This window comes from Piliocolobus tephrosceles, chromosome 7 (genome assembly GCF_002776525.5).
Source record: "Piliocolobus tephrosceles isolate RC106 chromosome 7, ASM277652v3, whole genome shotgun sequence".
NCBI classification, from domain to species: domain Eukaryota; kingdom Metazoa; phylum Chordata; class Mammalia; order Primates; family Cercopithecidae; genus Piliocolobus; species Piliocolobus tephrosceles.
The window spans coordinates 39,040,475-39,061,097 of NC_045440.1; the positions used below are offsets into that span (position 1 = coordinate 39,040,475).

Genomic DNA, 20,623 nt, shown 5'->3' on the forward strand with positions numbered 1-20,623 from the left:
CCCAATCAAGTATACTCCCTTGGTGAGATCTTCTGCAACCAACATATTGAGACATTACCTGTCCCTCCTCTCAACTCATTGTAGCATGACCTTTTATATTACTTGTTTTGTCTAGAAATGTTACAAGTCATTTTCTGTTATAATTATCCCCCTTGCAGGTTCACAGTCAGATTAGGGTAATTAGAATTCTAGGCTCTATATCCAGAACCCCATTTAAACCCAGGTTGCCTTCTCCACATTGATTTGTAAATGTTGTTATCTACAGCTTACAGGCATTATGAATGACCTGCCCACAAAAGCTCATCAAACTTATACCAAATCTGAAGTATAGTACCAATAGCACCCCTTGCAGAATTATTTTTATTTTTCTGAGAAAAATGCATTTTCTCAGAAAATTATAGTATATAATTTTGCTGTACTTCTACTCAGCCAACATCAAGCTGATCAAAAGTATGTAGGTGATCAAAAATGCTTAAATGGTTGCTAGTGATAAAATATTCTATTTAGTCCCACAGATTGGTGGATGGCTTCCTAAGGTCCACAGAATTAATCCTCAGGCTATGTTTTCCAAATTCAGCAGCTTCTGTGAAACCTCACACGAGCTTCAAATGATGCATGGTTTCTAGTTGTCAAGAAAACCCCGTCCGGGGCAGGGTATGGTACGGAGGAGTCAGGTGTTGACTACAGACTACATAGTGCCACACAGCATCGTCTTACCGTGATTGTCTGGAGATTTTATTAAATGGGCTTAGGCTTGCTTTAGGTCATTAAATTGAGTCAATTTTGTTGCTTTGTTTTGGCTAAATTTATAAAAGTCCAAAAGTTTAAGATAAGACAATATTATTTGGCCTTTTTAGCATCTTTTTTTATTATTATTTTTATTTTTGAGACAGAGTTTCACTCTGTTGCCCAGGCCAGAGGGGCAATGGCACAATCTTGGCTCACTGCAACCTCTGCCTCCCGGGTTCAAGCGATTCTCCTGTCTCAGCCTCCCAAGTAGCTGAGATAATAGGTGTGTGCCACTACACCCGGCTAATTTTTGTATTTTTAGTAGAGATGGGGTTTCACCATATTGGCCAGGCTGGTCTTGAACTCCTGACCTCAAGCAATCCGCCCGCCTCAGCCTCTGATTTAGCATCTTTTTTCTTTTTTTTTAATACTACTCTACAAAAGCATTCAGTAAAGAAGGCAGTTGAAGATAAAGCAGAAAGAAAATAATCTGGTTCATGATTGTGCCTTTGGTTTGAAAAGCGGTCAATAAAAATATGGAAATAAACACTTTAAAGCAAAGGAGATTATAAAAATTAAACTAAAGTAAGTCTTCTGCTCATTTCCTTTCTCGTCCATTTCCTTTGGGTGAGCCTCACTTTTTCCTTAATAATTAAGGCAAGAAGAAGACTCATTCCAATTTGTGAAAGCCCCCTCTTTTCTCTGAAAGCCCAGTTTTGTGGCAGAAGTGAGAAGAGCTGCCCTTACCTCTCAGTTCCCCCATATCCAGGGTTGTCCCCAGTTGTTCTAATAAAGCAACTCTTGCCGCATTCTTTTTGTGTTTCTTGCCATCATAATGTTGCTGGGCCATCAGAGGGTTATTAAACCAGGCTGCACAGAGCCCACAGTATCTGTCTGAATCTCTTCTTTGATAGGGAGATGCGACCACCGGAGCAGTGTCCATCCGTGGGGGCTTAAGTGGGCTCAGGGGTGTTGCTGTGAAAGGAAACAACCAGAGAACCACAGCCACGTTAGTACAACACTGAGTCCACTCTTCCCCAATACCTGAAGACCAAAAGTCTCCTGTTCACTCTAGAGCTTAAGCATCCCCAAGACTTCATTGACAGCAGGAAAATTAGCCCTGCCAGCTTTCATTTTTGAGTTGGGACACAAAAATTCTTAATGTATCGAGATCAGAGTTTGCATATTGTTATGCCAAAATCTGATAATTCAAGAGACCATCCCTTAGAGGAAAAATAAGATTTTTAAAAATAAGTTATCAGTTATTCCCACTGTGGCTCTCAGGAGCTATGGACAATAGCTCTAAGTATTTGGCTGCCTGGAGTAGCTTTATAAACATGATTATTGAAGGCCTTTCCCACTCACTTTTAAAATGCATTCTGCTCCAACACGGGCATTTAGAGAAAAAAAAAAAAAAAATGTAGTAAAATACAGGCGACAAGCTCAATGAGCCAGGTAAAACTTGAGCAATAACTTAATTTTTCTAGCATCACTAATAAAGCAATAAGCCTATTGTAATTGCCTTCAATTATTTCTGCATGTGTGTAACACTAAAAATAAATATTGGATAAAATGCAACTAAATAAATAAATTCTTAGAGGTAAGGGAGTGATCTATCAGTCAAAATAAAGCTAATACTTGAAGTAAACATTGGACAATCATGACTTAAAAGATTCTGAATGAATGAATGGGACGTTTGTGTGATATAAATATAATTAATCAATAAATAAAGGATTTGGCTAAGTGGTAGAAACTGATCTTTTGGTGATGTGGGTTGTATTAATTGAGGAAGTCATGCTAATTTTATTGTCAGCTGCTTTGGTTTATTGTAATAGGCTATTTTCAACCTGTACCTGCTAACACTGATGCTGAAATAACAATGTTTTTCTAAAAACCAAAAGAAAAATTCTATAGATTAGGTGTACTTATCTAAACATAATAGACATGTATCACTATTTTGAGATTGCATTGTTAAACCTATTAAATTAACATTTTATTGTGAGTTTAGGATTATTTGTGGTACAGAAAACAAACAAACAAAAAGAGTCTAACTTGAAGGAGCTTACTAAGGGAAAGTAAAAATAACTTTTCTATGCATTACAACATACAAGTTGCTTCCATCCTTAGAAGGACTATGACTTGGGTTTTTATCCCATTTCTCAGATGATAGATTTCAGAAATGCCAGTGGCTTATTGAAGGTGAGATGTCTACTAATGGGAAAAACAGGACTCAAATGAAATCTGGGATTCCCAAAGCCAATGTTCCCTTCAATACCCTCCTAACGATCCTTTTCATACTTCTTAATAAGCAAAGGAACATTTGCGTATTAGATCCATCATCTTTCTATTTCATATAAGATTTCATTAAATTTTGGAAAAAATATTCCGATCCAAATATTTTGGAGAAGAAATCAACATGTAAATTATCACATGGGCCATTAGTCCTAACACAGTATAGCAGAATCCTGTGTGTGTTCTTGGTCTCTGAGAGGTGGGAGGCAGCTGGCAAAACCATGAGCATTAGGGTTGTCGTTCCAAGGAAAAGTTGAAGTCTGAGACCTCAATAACAAGTTAAGGAACCAATTAACCAACTCCCCAAGCTTTCAAGTAACTTTTAGGTGGACTTTTATTTTTTTGACTAAATAACTTAATATAGAAACAAATACTTGTTAAATGACATTTTAATTCAAGTAATGCCTGTATCATAACAGTATTTCTAAGAAGCTCTTTTTTCTTTATCCAGAAATTTCATCATATCAAGAAGTTTTAGCTAGTTTAGATTAAACTTAATGGTGTTATTTCTATAGGGACTCACAAACAGTATGCCTCTTAAAAGCCTCATTGCAGGATTTGGTCATATATCACCATGTAGAAATAAAACTCAAATGTGGGCCATTCCAGCAGCCTCCCAGTATCATTCTGCTATGACTTAGAAATAAAAGCTACAAATACGCAGTTGACCTGGATGCAAAAAGATCTCTATCCACTCTTCTGCAGGTAATTGAATCTCACTTCCAAAGTTTTCTGAATCCTTATCAATTTCTGAGGATTTATAGCTACCTATTGTTTTTGATGGCAATGGAAAACATATCAAATGTTTACAATCTGAATAAATGTTGACTCTTGAAGCATAGTTTATTTTTCTTTAAAGTAAGCCCTATAAAACATTTCAGTCGATTTTATCAATTGATACCTTCTACACCATATCCTGGTAGGAGTGAGACACAATAGAATATTCATCAAATAAGATAATCTTATCTTGCACGTAAGAAAGTAATGTGATGTTACATTGGTATTGTAGCTTCTCCCTCTGAATAATTCTACTATCTTGTGTATAACCCGAAAGTTTAAAGGAGTTTTTTGTTTGTTTGTTTGTTTTTTCTGTTTTAACTGTCTTCACTCATTTCCACCCAGCTTATATTCCTTTAGTGTCTATAAAAGCAGGAAAAGGCAGTAGCATAAAAACAGACTTGAATCAAAATCAGAACTCTGATTGGGTGGGGCTCCACCATCAGTGAGCTGTGTGACCTTTGGCAAATTTCTAATGTCCCTGGTTTCTTCAATGTAAAAATTTAGGCTCACCATCCCTTTTCAAATTAACATACTTTGCAGCTAACCCATACGGTGTGGACGGAACAAATTGTGGAAGCTCTCTCCCTTGTACAGCTTTGATTCAATGCCAAATCTAGAAATTATGTGGCAGGAGAGCAGTTTCCATGTTTTAATGGTAGATCTGTGTGTGTACATGAACCATAACACTTACATTCTTTGGCAGAGTGTATTATTCCAATAAAATGAACAAAGAGTGGGGCAAAGATTATCTTTTGGTTTAAAAACATGCTTTAAAAATACTTTAATTGATATGGAGTTAATTTTTATTTTGATTTCGTAGTTTCTTTTTATTCTAATTGCAAACAAATAATTAACTATTCACTTTATCTACCCTTTATATAGATTCGACCAAAAGTCGATTAATCAAAACCAGTAATTTCAACATTAGACTCACCAGGCTTTAAAAATTTCTGTGTTCAGACTGTGACCCAGATCAATTGTATCAAAACCTCTAGGGGTGGGAAGGAAGCATCAGGATGTTTTTAAAACCTCCCTCTTCCCACAGCCTGATTCGTGTTTCCAAAGCACGGCCAATGTTGAGAACAAATGATCTAAATATTGCCACAGTTTCTTTGAAAATAACTATGAAATGAGGCTTTCTTAGATCTTCACATAAAAGAAAGCAGCATAAAACGTCCAACAGCAATGGAGCTAGTTTTGCTGAAGGCAATAGCCAAAATATCACATCATCCATGAGAGAGAAAGAAATAATTACTCGCCTTTTTAAAACCCCAATTAATTTTCCCATTTCACCATAACATAAAAGAGTCTCTAAAATAGCAGCTAACATTATAAATTAATATTGGTAAAGTTAGATGGAAATTCTGATTCCTTTTCCCCATGAAGAAACTCAAGAGAACATTAAGCTGTTATCCCACCAGCCTTTGCTCAAGGCCATGACCAAAATGGTGTGCTGACCTGTACCAGGCTCTCCACATAGCCGTGCACCTCTCTTGCAAGATGCTCCTGAATCCCATATGCTTTGTGGGGCCTCAATAACCTAAGCGAGAAGTAGATCTACCTCCTTTAAGCTTATAAAGCATTTACTCACTGCACAATTCATTTGGCATTTCTTAAATACCACCTTGTAACCTTGGCTGTGTGAAAGTGCATCTGTGTGTATGTGTAAGGGAAATTGGAACTGAAGCTCCCATTAGACACTTTTGTATTGGCCCTCTTCTAGTACATGTTCACACTCCCTGTTTCAATTCATAAAAATGCAAAAACCCCTGAAACTCAAGTTTTTTCAGATTCATTTATTAACAAAACCTGACCTGAAGTCACATGAGATGATTCATAGTCTTTACATTTGGTATAAACATACATACATATTGCAATAGAATTATTAATATCTTTGGTCATGGGCTGCTATCCTATCTCCGTGTAAACACAGTGAGTGGTATCTGTGCCTTATTGTACATCCCAAATCTTACCATTTCTGATTTGCAAAATACAATCAGCCCCAAATATTTTGAACAAAAGATCACGGATCTATGGTGGATTCAGAGTGGGTAAAATCAGTGCAAGATCCTCTATGGCTTAAGCTAATTGGAGCAAGTCCGTTTTCAACACTTGATTTCTAAGAATCACTTCATGATGGGATGAATTTCAACATCACTCTTAGTACCTTGCACAAGGTTTGTCAAGGAGTATGTTATCAGCAGCTATCTGTCACCTGCTGGATATGTTGTCTTGAGTAAGAATCTAAAATAATATGCATATTCATCTTATATTTATTTATTCCAGGCATAATAACCATAGTTGATTTAAGGATAAAAATATTTCCACAGCTCCTGTGTGTGTCTCTATATTAGTCTGTTCTCACCCTCCTAATAAAGACATACCTGAGACTGGGTAATTTATGAAGGAAAGAGGTTTCATTAACTCACAGTTCCACAGGGCTGGGGAGGCTTCAGGAAACTTACAATCATGGCAGAAGGGAAGAAAACACATCCTTCTTTACATGGCAACAGGAAGGAGGGGAAAGCCCCTTATAAAGCCATCAGATCTTGTGAGAACTCACTCACTATCACTAGAACAGCAGCGTGGGGCAACCACCCTCATGATTCAATTACCTCCCACTGGGTCCTCCCTCCCACGACAAGCGGGGATTATGGGAACTACAATTCAAGATGAGATTTGGGTGGGGACACAGCCAAACCGTATCAGTCTCCATCAGAAAATTTCCTCATTCTGTAATTGTCTACATTGTCTAATTGTCTAACATATTCTACAACCTGACTCTTCACAGCGCCAGCACTTTGCATGCAACAGACACACAGTGTAAATTCCATGCCTTTTGATGAATAAATGAAAGAACGAATAAAATGTTCTTTACACCATGAGTGAGTAAAGAAATATGGTAACCAAGAGTTTTCTTGTTTCTTCTAGATTGTGTCATTTAGAGCGTAGATAGCTAGGTCCCATGCCAGTCAATATAAATATAAGCCAGTACATGACAAGGTCCTGGTGGCTAAATTGTGGAAGGGTAACATGTCAAAGTGTACATACATACTACAGTCTCTCTCCTTCTTTTGAATTCAAACTAAATATATTAAAATATATTAAAAGCCATTAAAAGCCCCAAACTTCTATTTTCTGGGGTGGCCTATTTCTGTAAGTTGCAGAGAGTGCACATCCTTCTGGAAAATTTACTTTCAAACAGGAAACCATTAACTCTGACTTGTTTATCATGGCATCCAAACCCTAACTCCAGCTTTTGGTATGGCCCCAACTGTCCTGGCTTTCCTGGGACTGAGAGGGTTTCCCAGGACCTGTGGTTTTTGGAGCTAAAACAAGGAAAGTCCCAGGCAAACTGAAATTGGTCACCCCAGCTTCTGAGGACAGACTGGATTTAACATCATCCTGCGAAAATAGTAAAGACTTTGGGAACAACTGTTCCAGATATGAGAGCAGGTGTTTCAACCAAGAAGACAAGATCCACAGACAGATCTCAAAGCTCCGTCAGACCACCAGGTGGGTATCATTAGCTAGGGAGGAGGGTGACACCACCAGCAGTAAGACAGATTCTCACCTGCCTGTCTGCCTTCTAGGTCCTTTTAGTTTGTCAGGGAGCCACAGGGTTCTCTGCCATTCAAGCTGGCAACCTACACTCCTCTCTCTCGCTCTCAACATGTCTAACACACACATACACACACACTTTTTCTCTCTCTCTCTGTCTTTCTAAATCCCTCATCAAGCTTCCTCCCCAAGCCCCTGGCTCTCTATTTTCTTCCTTCCTTCTTTTCTCCTCTTTTCTCTCCCTTTACACTCATGCTTAATGCTTTCTAGGCTTTAGGATAGTGAAGTTTAATTCATTCTCACAAGGGATGTGGGGGCTTTTGATATAGAGAAATAAGGCCAGAATTTATTCATTTTAAAGTATGTGATTTCTCTCACCTAAGGCATTCTTATCCACAACAATAATTCTTCCCAGTTGTGTGATATCATACAGTTTATTCTGTCTGTTCTGTGTGTTTTCTTAAGTTACTCAGAGATCTTGTCTGGTCAATAAGGCAGCTTGAAGCCCAGGGAGATGAACTCACTAGTGTAGAGTCCCTTGATTAATAAGCAGGAGAGGAAGTGGTAAAGACCAGAACTCTGGACTCTAAGACCAGCCCCATATTTCAATGTCAACTTGCTTCCAATAATGCCTACAGAGCAATAGGCCAAATAAACAGACAGATTAATTCCAGAATCAAAACACATTTCCTAGGCTTCAACATCTGCTCTCAGTGGGGATTATTTGGAAATGTGCATTTTTCTGATTTCCAGTCCCTATGACAAACTGCCTTTCTTTTTTTCCTACCCTAAATCAAATTAATGACAGTAGTATTTCTTCAGCAAGTATCACTGTTTTTTGCAAATGCTACCAATAGTAAAGTTAGATTAGATCATTCAGTGAGTGGCTTAAGAGGCAGCTGTCAGTGTCGTTCTGTAGTTCCGTCACCACAGGGTCCAGCCTCCTCTGCAGGGAAGCACCTCACCTCCATGCCCACCACAAAGTCAGGCCTCATACTTAGATTTCTTTTGCATCTCTGGCAGAGGCTTGGGCCTCTTGTGTAGATAGTAAATGCTCAATGAACATGTGATAAATACATGAAGAAAAGTACTGGTGACTTTTTATATCAACTTGGGGGAATTTTCATGTTTTGATAAATATGATAGCTAAACATTAAATCTTTGATAGTTTCATTAAACTTATTTTACAGGGTTTAAAAAAACAAGCTAGATACTCCTAATAGGTGATAGATTAAATAAATTATAGTCATCTATACTCTGAAAAATATACAGCAGTAAAACAAAAAGATATGTTTTAGAAAAGTATTTAGGGACCTGGGGAAATGTTCAGAATAGGATGTAAACTAAAAGATGTGGTTTATATGTATAATATCAACAAAATCATTTATACACACAGCTGCAAAACTTTATATAACTATAACTATTACTATTACTATGTATATGTGTAAAACTATATAGACTAGAAGGCTGTAGATAAAAATCTTAGTAATAGTTGTTTCTGAGTTGTGGAATATGGGTGATCTGCTTTATACTCATGGATATATTCTCCCTGATGCAGATGGAAAACATTTTTATTTTACCATTTATATATAAGCCATATTTTATGTTAACTTGTTTTAGTACAAAGTCTAAAAAACATTGCTTAGGGAACTTGTGATGCCACAACCCAGTCTTAAATCTCAGAAGATTTTATTTGCAGTGCTTTATTATTAATTTATTGTAGACTTGAGGGAAAATGAGTTGGAGGAAGGCTGGCCCAGTCAGAATATAATGTAAAAGTACCAGCTTCCTTGATTTCTCTAAAAGATCCTGAGAAAAGCAGTTGTCCCACTGTTATCACAGATCCAAATATGGCTCTAATTATTTAGATAAAATGAAGCACCTCTCTTCTCATATGATACGTCTGGATGCGAATTTTGCTACCTAGCACCATGAGATAGAAAAATCCACATGCTATTTATTTTATGCCACAAAAGAAATTAAAAAGCACTGTAATATATCCAGTGTTTCAAAATACATGCCATTTCACATTTCCTGAGCATAAACAAAGATGAGGATGACTTAAGGGGACCATCCAATTCAATTAAGCATCAACCTTCTAAGTATAATCAGCCTATTAACAGAAGTTGCTTCTTTACCCACACTGCATTCATATATCGTCAGTCTTCATTAAGAGAGTATTCATAGATCATTGATTTTCATTAATATAGAATAATTCCCTCTAGTTTCAGTCACTTGATCAGGTTCTAAATATTGTAAGTATGCCTGTTTTCTGCAGAATTTTAATCTTTGAAAATAAGCCATTAAATAGAACTTTAGAGGGGATAAAAGTCCTTTTATGACTTTCTTGTGCTGCTTGACAAAATAATCCAAAGGCTGTAATATTCCACACTCTTTACCTTGAAATCAAGAGGCCAGAATCTAAGGTCCATGAGGGCAAGAATTTTTATCCTTTGTTTACTGAAAGATTCCAGGTACCCAGAACTGGATTTGGCACATGATAGGTGTTAAATAAACCCTTCTTGAATGAGGGGAGCAGCTTATTCTCCATAGAGTAATTGACATAACAGAAGGAATCACTTCTCTTACATAAACTGCTGTACTTGAGGACATCCTGTAGGTATAATGATGAATGCCAGAATCAATGATAGCATCCACTCTGTCCAGACGGAGCTGAAAAGCAGTTATTTCCCTGTAGTCTATTCATGGTATTAAATCTTCAAACACTACTCAGTCAAGGTGCTACACTCCCTGAGTTCAGTGTCAAAATCTCCAGTTATGGCCACAGTTCTCAAACTCTGTGCGGAGATGTCCTACAATGACACAAGGAACTAAGTTATAGGAAATCTGTAAGATATTTTAACATTTTGAGGAAAGCCTAGTAACATCTGCTGGACACCACAGGGACCATTAACTCAAGGTAGCTCACAGTTTCAACCTAGATGCTACATTCCTTTTAATTCTTTTGATTTCTGTGAAGCTGGGTTTTGGATACTGCTGTGTATGACCAGTCAATCAAATCATTCACAAGAAACAAAGGGGTCAGGGTCCAATTTGGTTTTAAAGTTATGCAGTACCCACCAGGCAAACACATTCATTAGTGCAGTTATTTAGGAAGGAAGCAAAAATATTGTGGTTTTTTTTTTCAATTTATGGGTATAATTATTTCAGACCAGGCACAGTGACTCACGCCTGTAATTCCAGAACTTTAGGAGGCTGAAATGGGTGGATCACTCAAGCCCAGGAGTTTGGAACCATGCTGGGCAACATGGAAACAAAAACAGTCTCTACAGAAAATACAAAAATTAGGTGAGCATGCTGGCACGTGCCTGTCGTCCCAGCTATGCAGGGAGGGGCTGAGATGGGAGGATTGCTTGAGCCCATAATGTCAAGGCTGCAGTGAGCCATATTTGTGCCACTGCATTCCAGCCTGGGACCAGAGGAGATCTTGTCTTAGAAAAAAAAAAAAAAAAAATCAGATGGCTACTAAATTATTAGGACATAAGTACTTAAGTTGTTTGGACCTAGCTATTTAATAAACTTACTTATTAAGCATGTCTTTCGACCTCAGGGAATTGCAAAAGAAAAAGTACAGAGACATTAAGACTGTGGTAAAATTTTAGCAACACTAAGAGTTACGACTTCATGCTTCTTCTTTGTGCATTGCTTAGGAAGAATCAATGTTCTGCTAACTGGGCACTGCTAGAAACGATGATGGCCTTTCCTCAGAAACCTCAAACCCCACATTTAACATGGAGTTCCAGACGGACAACGTGGGCTTCCCTGACAGGAACCAGTTGACCCACTGGCACTCCCAACGCCCACTGCAGTTGCCGCTCTTGGAGTACTGAGCTGGAGGCATCCCCTGGATCACAGGCAGTATCCTATAGGAGCTGGAGGACTGGTGCGCTGACCCCTGGGAACTGAAACCAGCTTTGGTTCTTTTAATTCTACCAGCCTTCCCCAGACACCTAATCCATAGCCCGTGTTCAGGGTTGGGGAATGATTTACTTATCCGGCAGCATTAGCTATTCAACTAGAGAGCCAGCTTCCTGGATCATTTCTTATATCCTATGAATATTTAGAGAAAATTCAAAGATGAGAAAAGTGATCAGTGCCAGAGGCACAGCAAAGAGAAAGTGCAGGCTAAGTTTAGAGGAAGAGAAACAAAGAAGGTGGCCTTTTGTCCTGGGCTAGAATAGAGCTGTGACTTTAGAATGAATTTAGGGAAGTTGGTGCTGTTCCATTCTCTGAGTGGAATGCCTGTGTCTACATCCGCTCTTCAGCTACCACCCCCACCCCTGAAGAAAGGGACCTAATGGTTTCTCTATTGAACCTCCATTTTGAGTTTCCTCAAGCATATATGCCTAAAAATAACATTGATCTTAATAACCCATAGTTTGCAAGCTATGAAAATTGGCTCTGTTTTGTATTTAAATGATTAATATTAGCTATGCACATATTTTGCATGTATCATTTTGAATTTAATCTAGAAATAAAGCACTTTATCTCGACTGCCATTTGGGAACTGCTTTTCTGAGTCAGACTATGAAATCTCAAAGCAACCCTAGAACTTTTGAGATCAGATGTAAGGTAGATGGGGCTACTCTGCTCCATCATGTCAAGTCCCTCCCATCACCAAGATTGAAAGAATCCAGAGTATCAAATGTAAAAGCAAGAAGGTACCCTAGTCCCTGAGGGCTTGAGGACCACACCCCTACACCCCTGCTTCTCAAATTGAGCAATGAAGCTGATGGGCAAAGAGCGCTGCAAAGGAGGAAGTCAGTTTTAGGGTAGATAAGACTTTGCAGACAAAAGTTGGAAAATCCTTACGCAAATTCAGTCCTGGGGGAGCAGAAGCCTACTTAGAGCCTGAATTATTCAGATGTGTCACCCACAATCATTAATTTAACTATGGCTTGGTCACAAATTGCATACTTCATTATTGCCACGCAGACACAGATGGAAGGGAGCACACGAGAGAAAATATGAATGATTTATTTTGAGGGATGTTTTTAGGACAAGTGTATCACTAACAGCCAGTGAGGATGTAGCTGCTTTAAAACCTGCTACTCCAAGTGTGCACCACTCACCAAGACCATCCACAGCACTCGGCAGCTGATTAAAGAAGCCCATCTCAAGCCCCAATCGGGACCACAGGATAAGAATCTGCATTTTGCAAGAGGCTTGAGTGACTCATACGCAAATTAAATTAGGAAAGCACTGGATTAGGTTCCTGTCAGAATCACCTTGGGGATGTTTAGACACTCAAGGACTCCAGACCCACTTAGGCCACTTAGCTCGGAATGGCTTGGGGTGGGGCCCAGTCATGATAGATGTTAAAGCTTTGCAGGTACCTCCAATGGGCAGACAGGACTGGGAACCCTCAGACTGGATCAACAGCGTAGGGATGGGCTTCACTTGCACCTCAGCCGTACCAAATGTTCATATAGTCATGTTTCATTCATTCAACTCTGTTCTGGCACTGTGCCCTGCCTTAGGTACAGAGAGCCATCCATGACCTCATGGACCTTCAAGTCTGAAACAGACTTATTTTGAACTAATTTTACAGAACTGTTTTATTAAGATGTACTGATTCTACAGAAGTCTATGTGCTGTAAAAAAAAAAAATCATAGGCGAGGCACGGTGGCTCACACCTGTAATCCCAGCACTTTGAGACGCTGAGGTGGGAAGATTGCTTGAAACCAGGCATTCGAGACCAGCCTGGACAACATAGTGAGACTGCACCCCCAGCTACTTGGGAGGCTGAGGTAGGAGGTAGTCTTGAGCCCAGGAATTCAAGGCTTGAGTGAGCTATGATCACGCCACTGTACTCCAACCTGGGTAACAGAGCGAGACCGCTGTCTCAATGAAAAATATTAAAAATTAGCCTGGCATAGCAATGCACATCTGTAATCCCTGCTACTCAGGAGACTGAGGTGGGAGATTCTCTTGACCCCAGGAAGTTGCAGTGAGCCGTGGTTGTGCCACTGCATTCCAGCTTGGGCAACAGAGCAAGTCCTTGCCTCTACAAATAAAAAAAAAAAAAAAAGTAATAATAATTTTTAAAAATCATAAGAACAACAGGTACAAAGAAAATAATATCATGAAATATCATTTTGAAATAAAACTAAAACTAGATTCAAATCACAACTCTGGTGGGTTATTTGACCTACAGTGAGAATATTTCTAAAATAAAATGGGGCCAGTGGTTTAATTTCACACCTTTTTTTTTTTTTTTGAGACGGAGTCTTGCTCTGTCACCCAGGCTGGAGTGCAGTGGCCGGATCTCAGCTCACTGCAACCTCCGCCTCCCGGGTTCACGCCATTCTCCTGCCTCAGCCTCCCGAGTAGCTGGGACCACAGGCGCCGGCCACCTCGCCCGGCTAATTTTTTGTATTTTTAGTAGCGACGGGGTTTCACTGTGCTAGCCAGGATGGTCTCGATCTCCTGACCTCGTGATCCGCCCGTCTCGGCCTCCCAAAGTGCTGGGATTACAGGCTTGAGCCACCGTGCCCGGCCAATTTCATACCTTTGTTGTGAGGATTAAAAGTGTCTGTTTGGCAAAAGTTACTTTGCAGGCATCTTGACCACAGAGAAAACTAAGACTAGAACCCAGATCCCCTAACTGCTGCCCTGTGTTCTTTCCTCAGTCCCACATTGCTGGGCTGTGGAGAACATGGGGCGGGAAGAGTGGTGGGTAAGAGTGAGTCAGAAAAGCTAGTGCAATGGTGGTGGCATGTTCCTGTAGCTGGTCATAAGTTTGCTGACACTCCAGCAATCAGAGATCCCTTCAAAGTCATCCAGGAAGTTTTACAGAATAATAGAAAGTATATATAAGAGCCAGAGAGATGATATGAGGAAGAAAAGTGTATGATGCAGGATAAGGGATGTGGATTTACTTAGCCAGAAGACGGGGCCCTGAAGAGTGACTTAATGATACTTGAGACACACAGAAGGTGACAGAATTTGGACTGATGGCCAGCTGTTTCCCAAAGCTGCTGAAAAACAGCTTTGAAACAAGAAGAGAGGGAACTTAAGGGAGCTGGTCCCTGATGTGAAGGCATGCTGACTGTCCCAGGGAGGGTGGTTCTGGGAGGTTGGTAGAATTAAGGATTATTAATACCTGATGGGGGAGGGGGAAATATTGGGTAAAGCATACCAGACAATGAGAAAGACTTAAATAGAATCTTATTGGAAACAGAAAACATGTTGGTAATTCAAGATTCATGAACTTCTAGGTTCATGAATCTTGGATTCTTAGAATCTTGGAATCGTGGAACTCTGGATGAAACATTTTCTTTAAAAAAAAAGCATAGTATTTGAATATTAAATCATCAGGATTCATCAGATGTATGGACCTCTTTCTCTCTAACTTACTTTGACTACAAATAAAACCTCCCTTTGTATCAAAAAGGATGGACTAAATGTTCATTTACCACATATACCACAGTGAATCCTTCCCTCACCTTCTCATCAGCATTCTTGATATATTAGTTTTGCTAACTGAAAATGAAAGGGCCAGGTTTTAAGATTTCATCTGCTCTGCAGAGTGAAATGCAAAATGAAGCTGCTAATGATTAGCAGTCTGTGCTAATCAAGAAATAATCACAGCAAGAATTCACGGGTAGGCCTTCCACCCATCTCCTGCTTCTCAGTTAAGTGATCTCAACAAGTGACAGAAGAGCAGCGGCAATCCCTCCTTCAGATGACTGAGGACCCCTGGCTTCCAAAGACTTACCGATTTCTAAGTCTTGAGGATCGCACTCAGAATGCCCAGATCATGTCTTCAGCCAGTACCACTACCGGGAAAAATTGCTGCCTCCAAAAAGAGTTGCAAAAACTTCGTTGCTTAGTCCTTCAATGCAACTGAGCAACAACAACAACACCAAATTTAATAAAATAAAATAGGCTGGGGCAGTGGCTCATGCCTGTAATCCCAGCACTTTGGGAGGCCGAAGCAGGTGGATCACAAGGTCAGGAGTTCGAGATCAGCCTGGCCAACATAGTGAAACCCCATCTCTACTGAAAATACAAAAAATAGCTGGATGCATAGGCACACACCTGGTAATCCCAGCTGCTCGGGAGGTTGAGGCAGGAGAATTGCTTGAACCTGGGAGGCGGAGGTTGCAGTGAACTGAGATCGCACCACTGCACTCCAGACTGGGTGACAGGGCAAGACTCTGTCTCAAAAAGATAAAAATAAAAATAAAAATAAAATAAAATACAATAAACTTTGTTGGGCCTCTTTAATCTCCCATTTGCAATTCATGGTACCTCGAGATGGCCAAAATATACTTATAAACCTTAGGTGGATTTACAATTAGAACCATAAACTAGTGAGTGCTCAACAAACAATTGAAGAAAATCACTTAGCAGGAAATCCTGCACAAAAGAAACAACTTCTCTGAAGGCTGGTAAAGTGAGGAAAATACATTAAATTTCATATTTCTATTTTCAGTAAGTGAACATGCTAGGTGTCTGTGTCACGTGACAATTTACATAGCAGAGTAGCCTATTGAGAAATTAGAAATTATTTTCTTATAGGCTCACTTCATTAAAATGAGAGGAATTTTTGCATTCCATTCCAAAATGGTAGCTAGGCCCTGAAGTCTGGTTTTCCCCACCTCTGGGAGAGAATGAGCAAATGGATTTGTGTTGAGTTGTCTGAGAGGCAAAGGGATCTGAATGCCAGAGAGGAGTATGCCTGATGTCAGGAAAGTAATCGACTTCTTGGGGACTAGGGAAAAAGGGAGTTGTAACTGTTGATAGAGATCTGAGCAGCTTAAAAACAGTGTGTCCACGGTGGTGAGACCTCCCTAGGAATGCCTCCCACGTGGCCTTGGTCTTCTTTTCCATGGCCTCAGTTGGAACAGAGGAGACTCGCCCCATGAAGAAAACAGATGATTAAAATACACTTCTGAGGGAGCCCCAGCACTGGATCTCCAGCCTGTGGAGGCTAAGAACACAACAGTATCCTGGGTGAGATCATAAAGTAGCCAGAGCCCATAGGTGGAGACTTCTCTGAGCCCTTTGAGTGGCGCTAAAGAGGGAGCGGGTACCCCAGTGAATGGCTGGGGCCGGTCTTCTTACCAACCTTCAGGGTCAGAGAACAGAAGTAATTTACATGAATTTAGAAAATATTTTAAAATGTTATATTAATCACACTCAAATGCCATGCAGTAATTTCCACCCATCACTTCTGATTCTTAAAGCAACCAAACTGAGCATTAAGCAAGAATTTTGAGGCTGATGTTTAAAATGTAGGGGTATTTCAAAGAGTGAGAACACAGTTTAGGACATTTACTATCCATTATTTCAGGTGTGATGCTTACTTTATGAGTGTCCTCTCAATTTCATAGACTAGACACTTTGAGGGTTCTTATCTTTAATAGATGATTCAGGAGTTGTTGCCAGAAAATCTTTCGCTTGTAGTTTTTTCTGAATCGTAATGCATTTTGTGTATGAATTTCAAGTCCTGACCATGTCTCCTGTTGACAGTTTCAGAGTACGCACAGGAAATTGATTATTTTATTGTTCTACTATTTTCCTTTACAAAAGTACGTCAGAGAATATTTTCTGAAATAAAGGTATAACCACATCATAAAAGCTGCTGAGATAATCAGCTGTCTTATACCAGTATGTGATCACTCAAAAGAGAAAAGCGAGTTTATGGTATTGAAAAGGATTTGTGAAAATCACCTAGGCAGTAGGCTCCTTGTTAAAATCTTTAGTTTTATCCAATCGTTGATCTCTTGTTTCATTAACCATCAACTACAAAACAAAAACCGCAGCAGTCTTGATCTAATCATTGCCTCAAGCTTGCTATGACCCAGTGCAGAAAAATTATGGCCAAAAGAATTCAGCTTACCTCACATTGCTGATGGATTTAAATCCTACTTACTGTAGGATAGGCATGGACTAACTGGCATGGTTTCTCCTGACAGTGACACTAGAGCAGCATTACTGCAAGAGCAGTGTCTTTGCTGTCAGCCACTTGTATCACCTTGGGTAAATGATTTCACCCCTGTGGGCTTTAGTTTTCTCACAAGGTATCTGAGATGGCTAAAATAACGATCACTAAGCCCCTTCCAGCTCTGCAATTCTGTGAATCTATTACTTACATTTATAAACCTAGAAAAGCCAAAAACATCACTGGAACAAATGCACTGATCTAGAGATGATGCCTCAGAACATGCCAGCTTTCCTAATTTAAAAGAAGATGCACCACTATTAAGATCTGCCTGTTTGGAAAACTATTCTTTGCATCTATTAGAACAAGCATCTAGACAGATTATGCCACACAAACCAAATAACCTGATTCAGATGAAAGAACTGCTATGGTGTATAAAATCTTATATGCAGATATGAGGTACTGATTGAACCTAGAGTGAATATATTATTCAAAATTTGAATTTATGTAACTTTCAAGCAGATCTAGAATACCCTGATCTTTACTTATTCAACAGAGAACTTAAATAAGCAATTCTGTGTCTGGCATGGAAATTTATGTAAAAGTTCTGAAGCTCTGTCTCTCTAATTTTCAATAAGAAATAAGGAAAAAAAGAAGAGAACCAACAAGATTTTAGAAGAGGAATATACAATAAACACACTTATGACACATGCAATGAATGAGATCATTGCTTATCTGTTCCTTTTCTTACATTGTTTACTGTTCCCGCAAATAAGAAATACCTGATTTAAAGTGTATAAATATCTGTCTTTGTTGCTACCAATCCACTTAGTGAGAGTCTTGGATTTTGAAATGTTCTATTCAGTAGATGAGCAAATATCAGTAAATCACTTTATGAAACATTATGTATTGCTGGAAATGAAAAAAGGTCAGTTTGACTTGCAATTCTGTGTCTTACAATGTAACATCAGGCAAGTTACTCAGCCTGCAGGGTCTCAGTTTCCTCCTCAGTAAATCGGATACAATAATACTGTAAACATCATGCTTTTTATGAAGATTAAATCAAACAATGCATGTGTTGTATCTGTATAATATCTTTACAATTACAATTATCAATTATAATTACTGATTCCATTATTAAGCTAGATTCAGTCTATTCAACTATGTATAGTTTTACCACACCCAGAATCTTTTAAATATTATATATTCTTATTTAATTGTTGAGAAATAAACAGACTTTTTGAAACTTATTTCAAATGTAATGAATAGAAAGTACTTTTCTATGAATGTTGTCTATTCTTGTTATTCATGATAGTTATGTTTTACAAAGTTACCAGGAACACTGAAATAGCAAATACTGAACATTTGCTCCAGAGAAATTTGGGGTTAGGTTCCTAGGAACTTGTGGTTACAAGATTTTGATCAATCAGTATACAACCTTGATATATGTGTGTTTCTGCTTAAATATGTCTGATTTAATATAAATGTTTGGTTCATTAACTTTAAACACACCACCAGTGGCACTGTAACTCATGTCTGAGCAAAGCTTATTTTCTCAGTAAGGTTCATCACAGCCTTCTTGTACTTAGGAACGTTAGATAGCGCTTCAGCACTACCCTTGGGGGCCATTTTAAATGGCAAAGTCACCAACAAAAGGCACAAAATGTGTAAAACACGTGATACTACATAGACTGCAAAAAGAGAGAGAGAGACTTGTTTACAGAATGACAGCTGAAACATGAAGCCAGAATGTCACCATGTTCAACCTCAGTTGGGAATGTGCACTTGGCATGACTCACATTTTTCACAATTCCACACATGTCTGGGAATAACCCCAAAAGTGCCAGGAGAATTAATTTGGAGTTAGAAATAAATCATAGTGGATTCATAAATCCAGAATCCTCAAACAATGAGGATCAGTTGTGTGTATGCATACACTTGCATGTATTTACATACAAAAATATATCTATTCCACACTGAATTGTGTGGCAGGCACTATAGTATTTTACTTACATCTTCTGCATTACTATAATAATTCTGTAATGTGTTTCTGTCACTTTACTTATAACAAATTGAGGGCTGAAGAGTTAAAACCACCTGTGAACGTTCCCATGGATATAAGCAGAATTTAAAACTGGGTCTGACTTCATAGCCTCTGTTTGTGACCTCTGGTATTCTGTGTAGCACCTATTTTACAAAGAAAAGAGTTTTGTAAGATCAAGCAAGTGGATAGGGATGACAGCTTCCTGTTAAACTGGAAAACCACTGTTTTTTACCATCATATTTGACTAAAATTTAAATAACCAAGGTAACTAAATTTGAAAATAGAACTATAGACACTTAACTGCCTGTCATTATTCTAATATATGCTTCCAATTTTTACACATCCAACAAGTATTAATTAAATGCCTACTATGTGCCCAGAAGTATGGTCATGCATAAAGGTGGTAATAACAGTGGTCCCTGCAGAGCACACCTCAGAATGGTTCTCTATCCATCCAGCCTGGTTAGTGAAGACACACATACCCCTAGGGCCACTTCAAACTCTGAAGGGTCAAAAATGAAAGAAAGGTTATTGCTAAATTTGATGTCATTACCTGTTAAACTAATGATGTCTGGGAACTATATGAAAGATTGCACTCAAATCCATTTTTACTGTGAATGATAGATGTGTTCATAAAAGCTTATAACTGAAACAATAACTTTAAGGGATAATGTAGCCACCAGGACAGACTAGACTTTTCTGTAATACCATACAATCACAAAGTATCAAAATAAAGGCTTATTTCTTGTTCATGCAAAATCTAATGCAGTTGAATGGCTCTCTTCCCTCTTGTAGCCAGGTCTTAACATACAATCAATTCCAAGTCTGGGGAAGATAAAAAGCAAATGGGTGTCTGATAAGCAAAGTCTCTGCTATAGACGCAGATGAATGTTCTTATTAATGCTAGATAGAACCTAACCATTCCGATTATGCATAATCTTAAAAATCACTTTGATGAATGGTGGAAAATGGAGAATAACTATAGTTTAAGGATTTTTTTCCGTACATCAGATTTTCTCTCATTCATATTTTCTTTAAAAGTAAGTTTCTAAAGAGAACAGTTAAATGATGTTTTCTTCAGGATTTTGAATGAGATCTTGCTGATATGGATTTATCATTAAAAAAAAAAGAGGTTGGGGGAGGAGAATCACGAGCTGGCAGGCACAGAATCAGGGCCTGTGAACTTTGCCGGTCGCCGTCACTTAACTGGAGTTTGCTTGTATACTGGGTTAGTGTCCCCTCAAATTCACATCCCCCTAGAATCTCAGAATGTCATTTTTTTTTTGGAAATAGGTTTTTTTTG

At 38.8% G+C, this 20,623-nt stretch overlaps 1 protein-coding gene across 2 annotated transcripts in view; it reads right to left on the bottom strand.

Moving 5' to 3' along the window:
* Window positions 1-20,623, bottom strand: part of ZMAT4 (zinc finger matrin-type 4) — a 365,160-nt gene that overhangs the window by 133,011 nt on the left and 211,526 nt on the right. The window contains exon 5 of one of the 2 annotated variants that reach the window (XM_026453907.1): window positions 1,477-1,704. The exons of the other annotated variant lie outside the window; for it this stretch is intronic. Coding sequence (XP_026309692.1) covers window positions 1,477-1,704 — 228 coding nt within the window. The remainder of the gene's footprint in view (window positions 1-1,476; window positions 1,705-20,623) is intronic. 2 annotated transcript variants of the gene reach the window in all.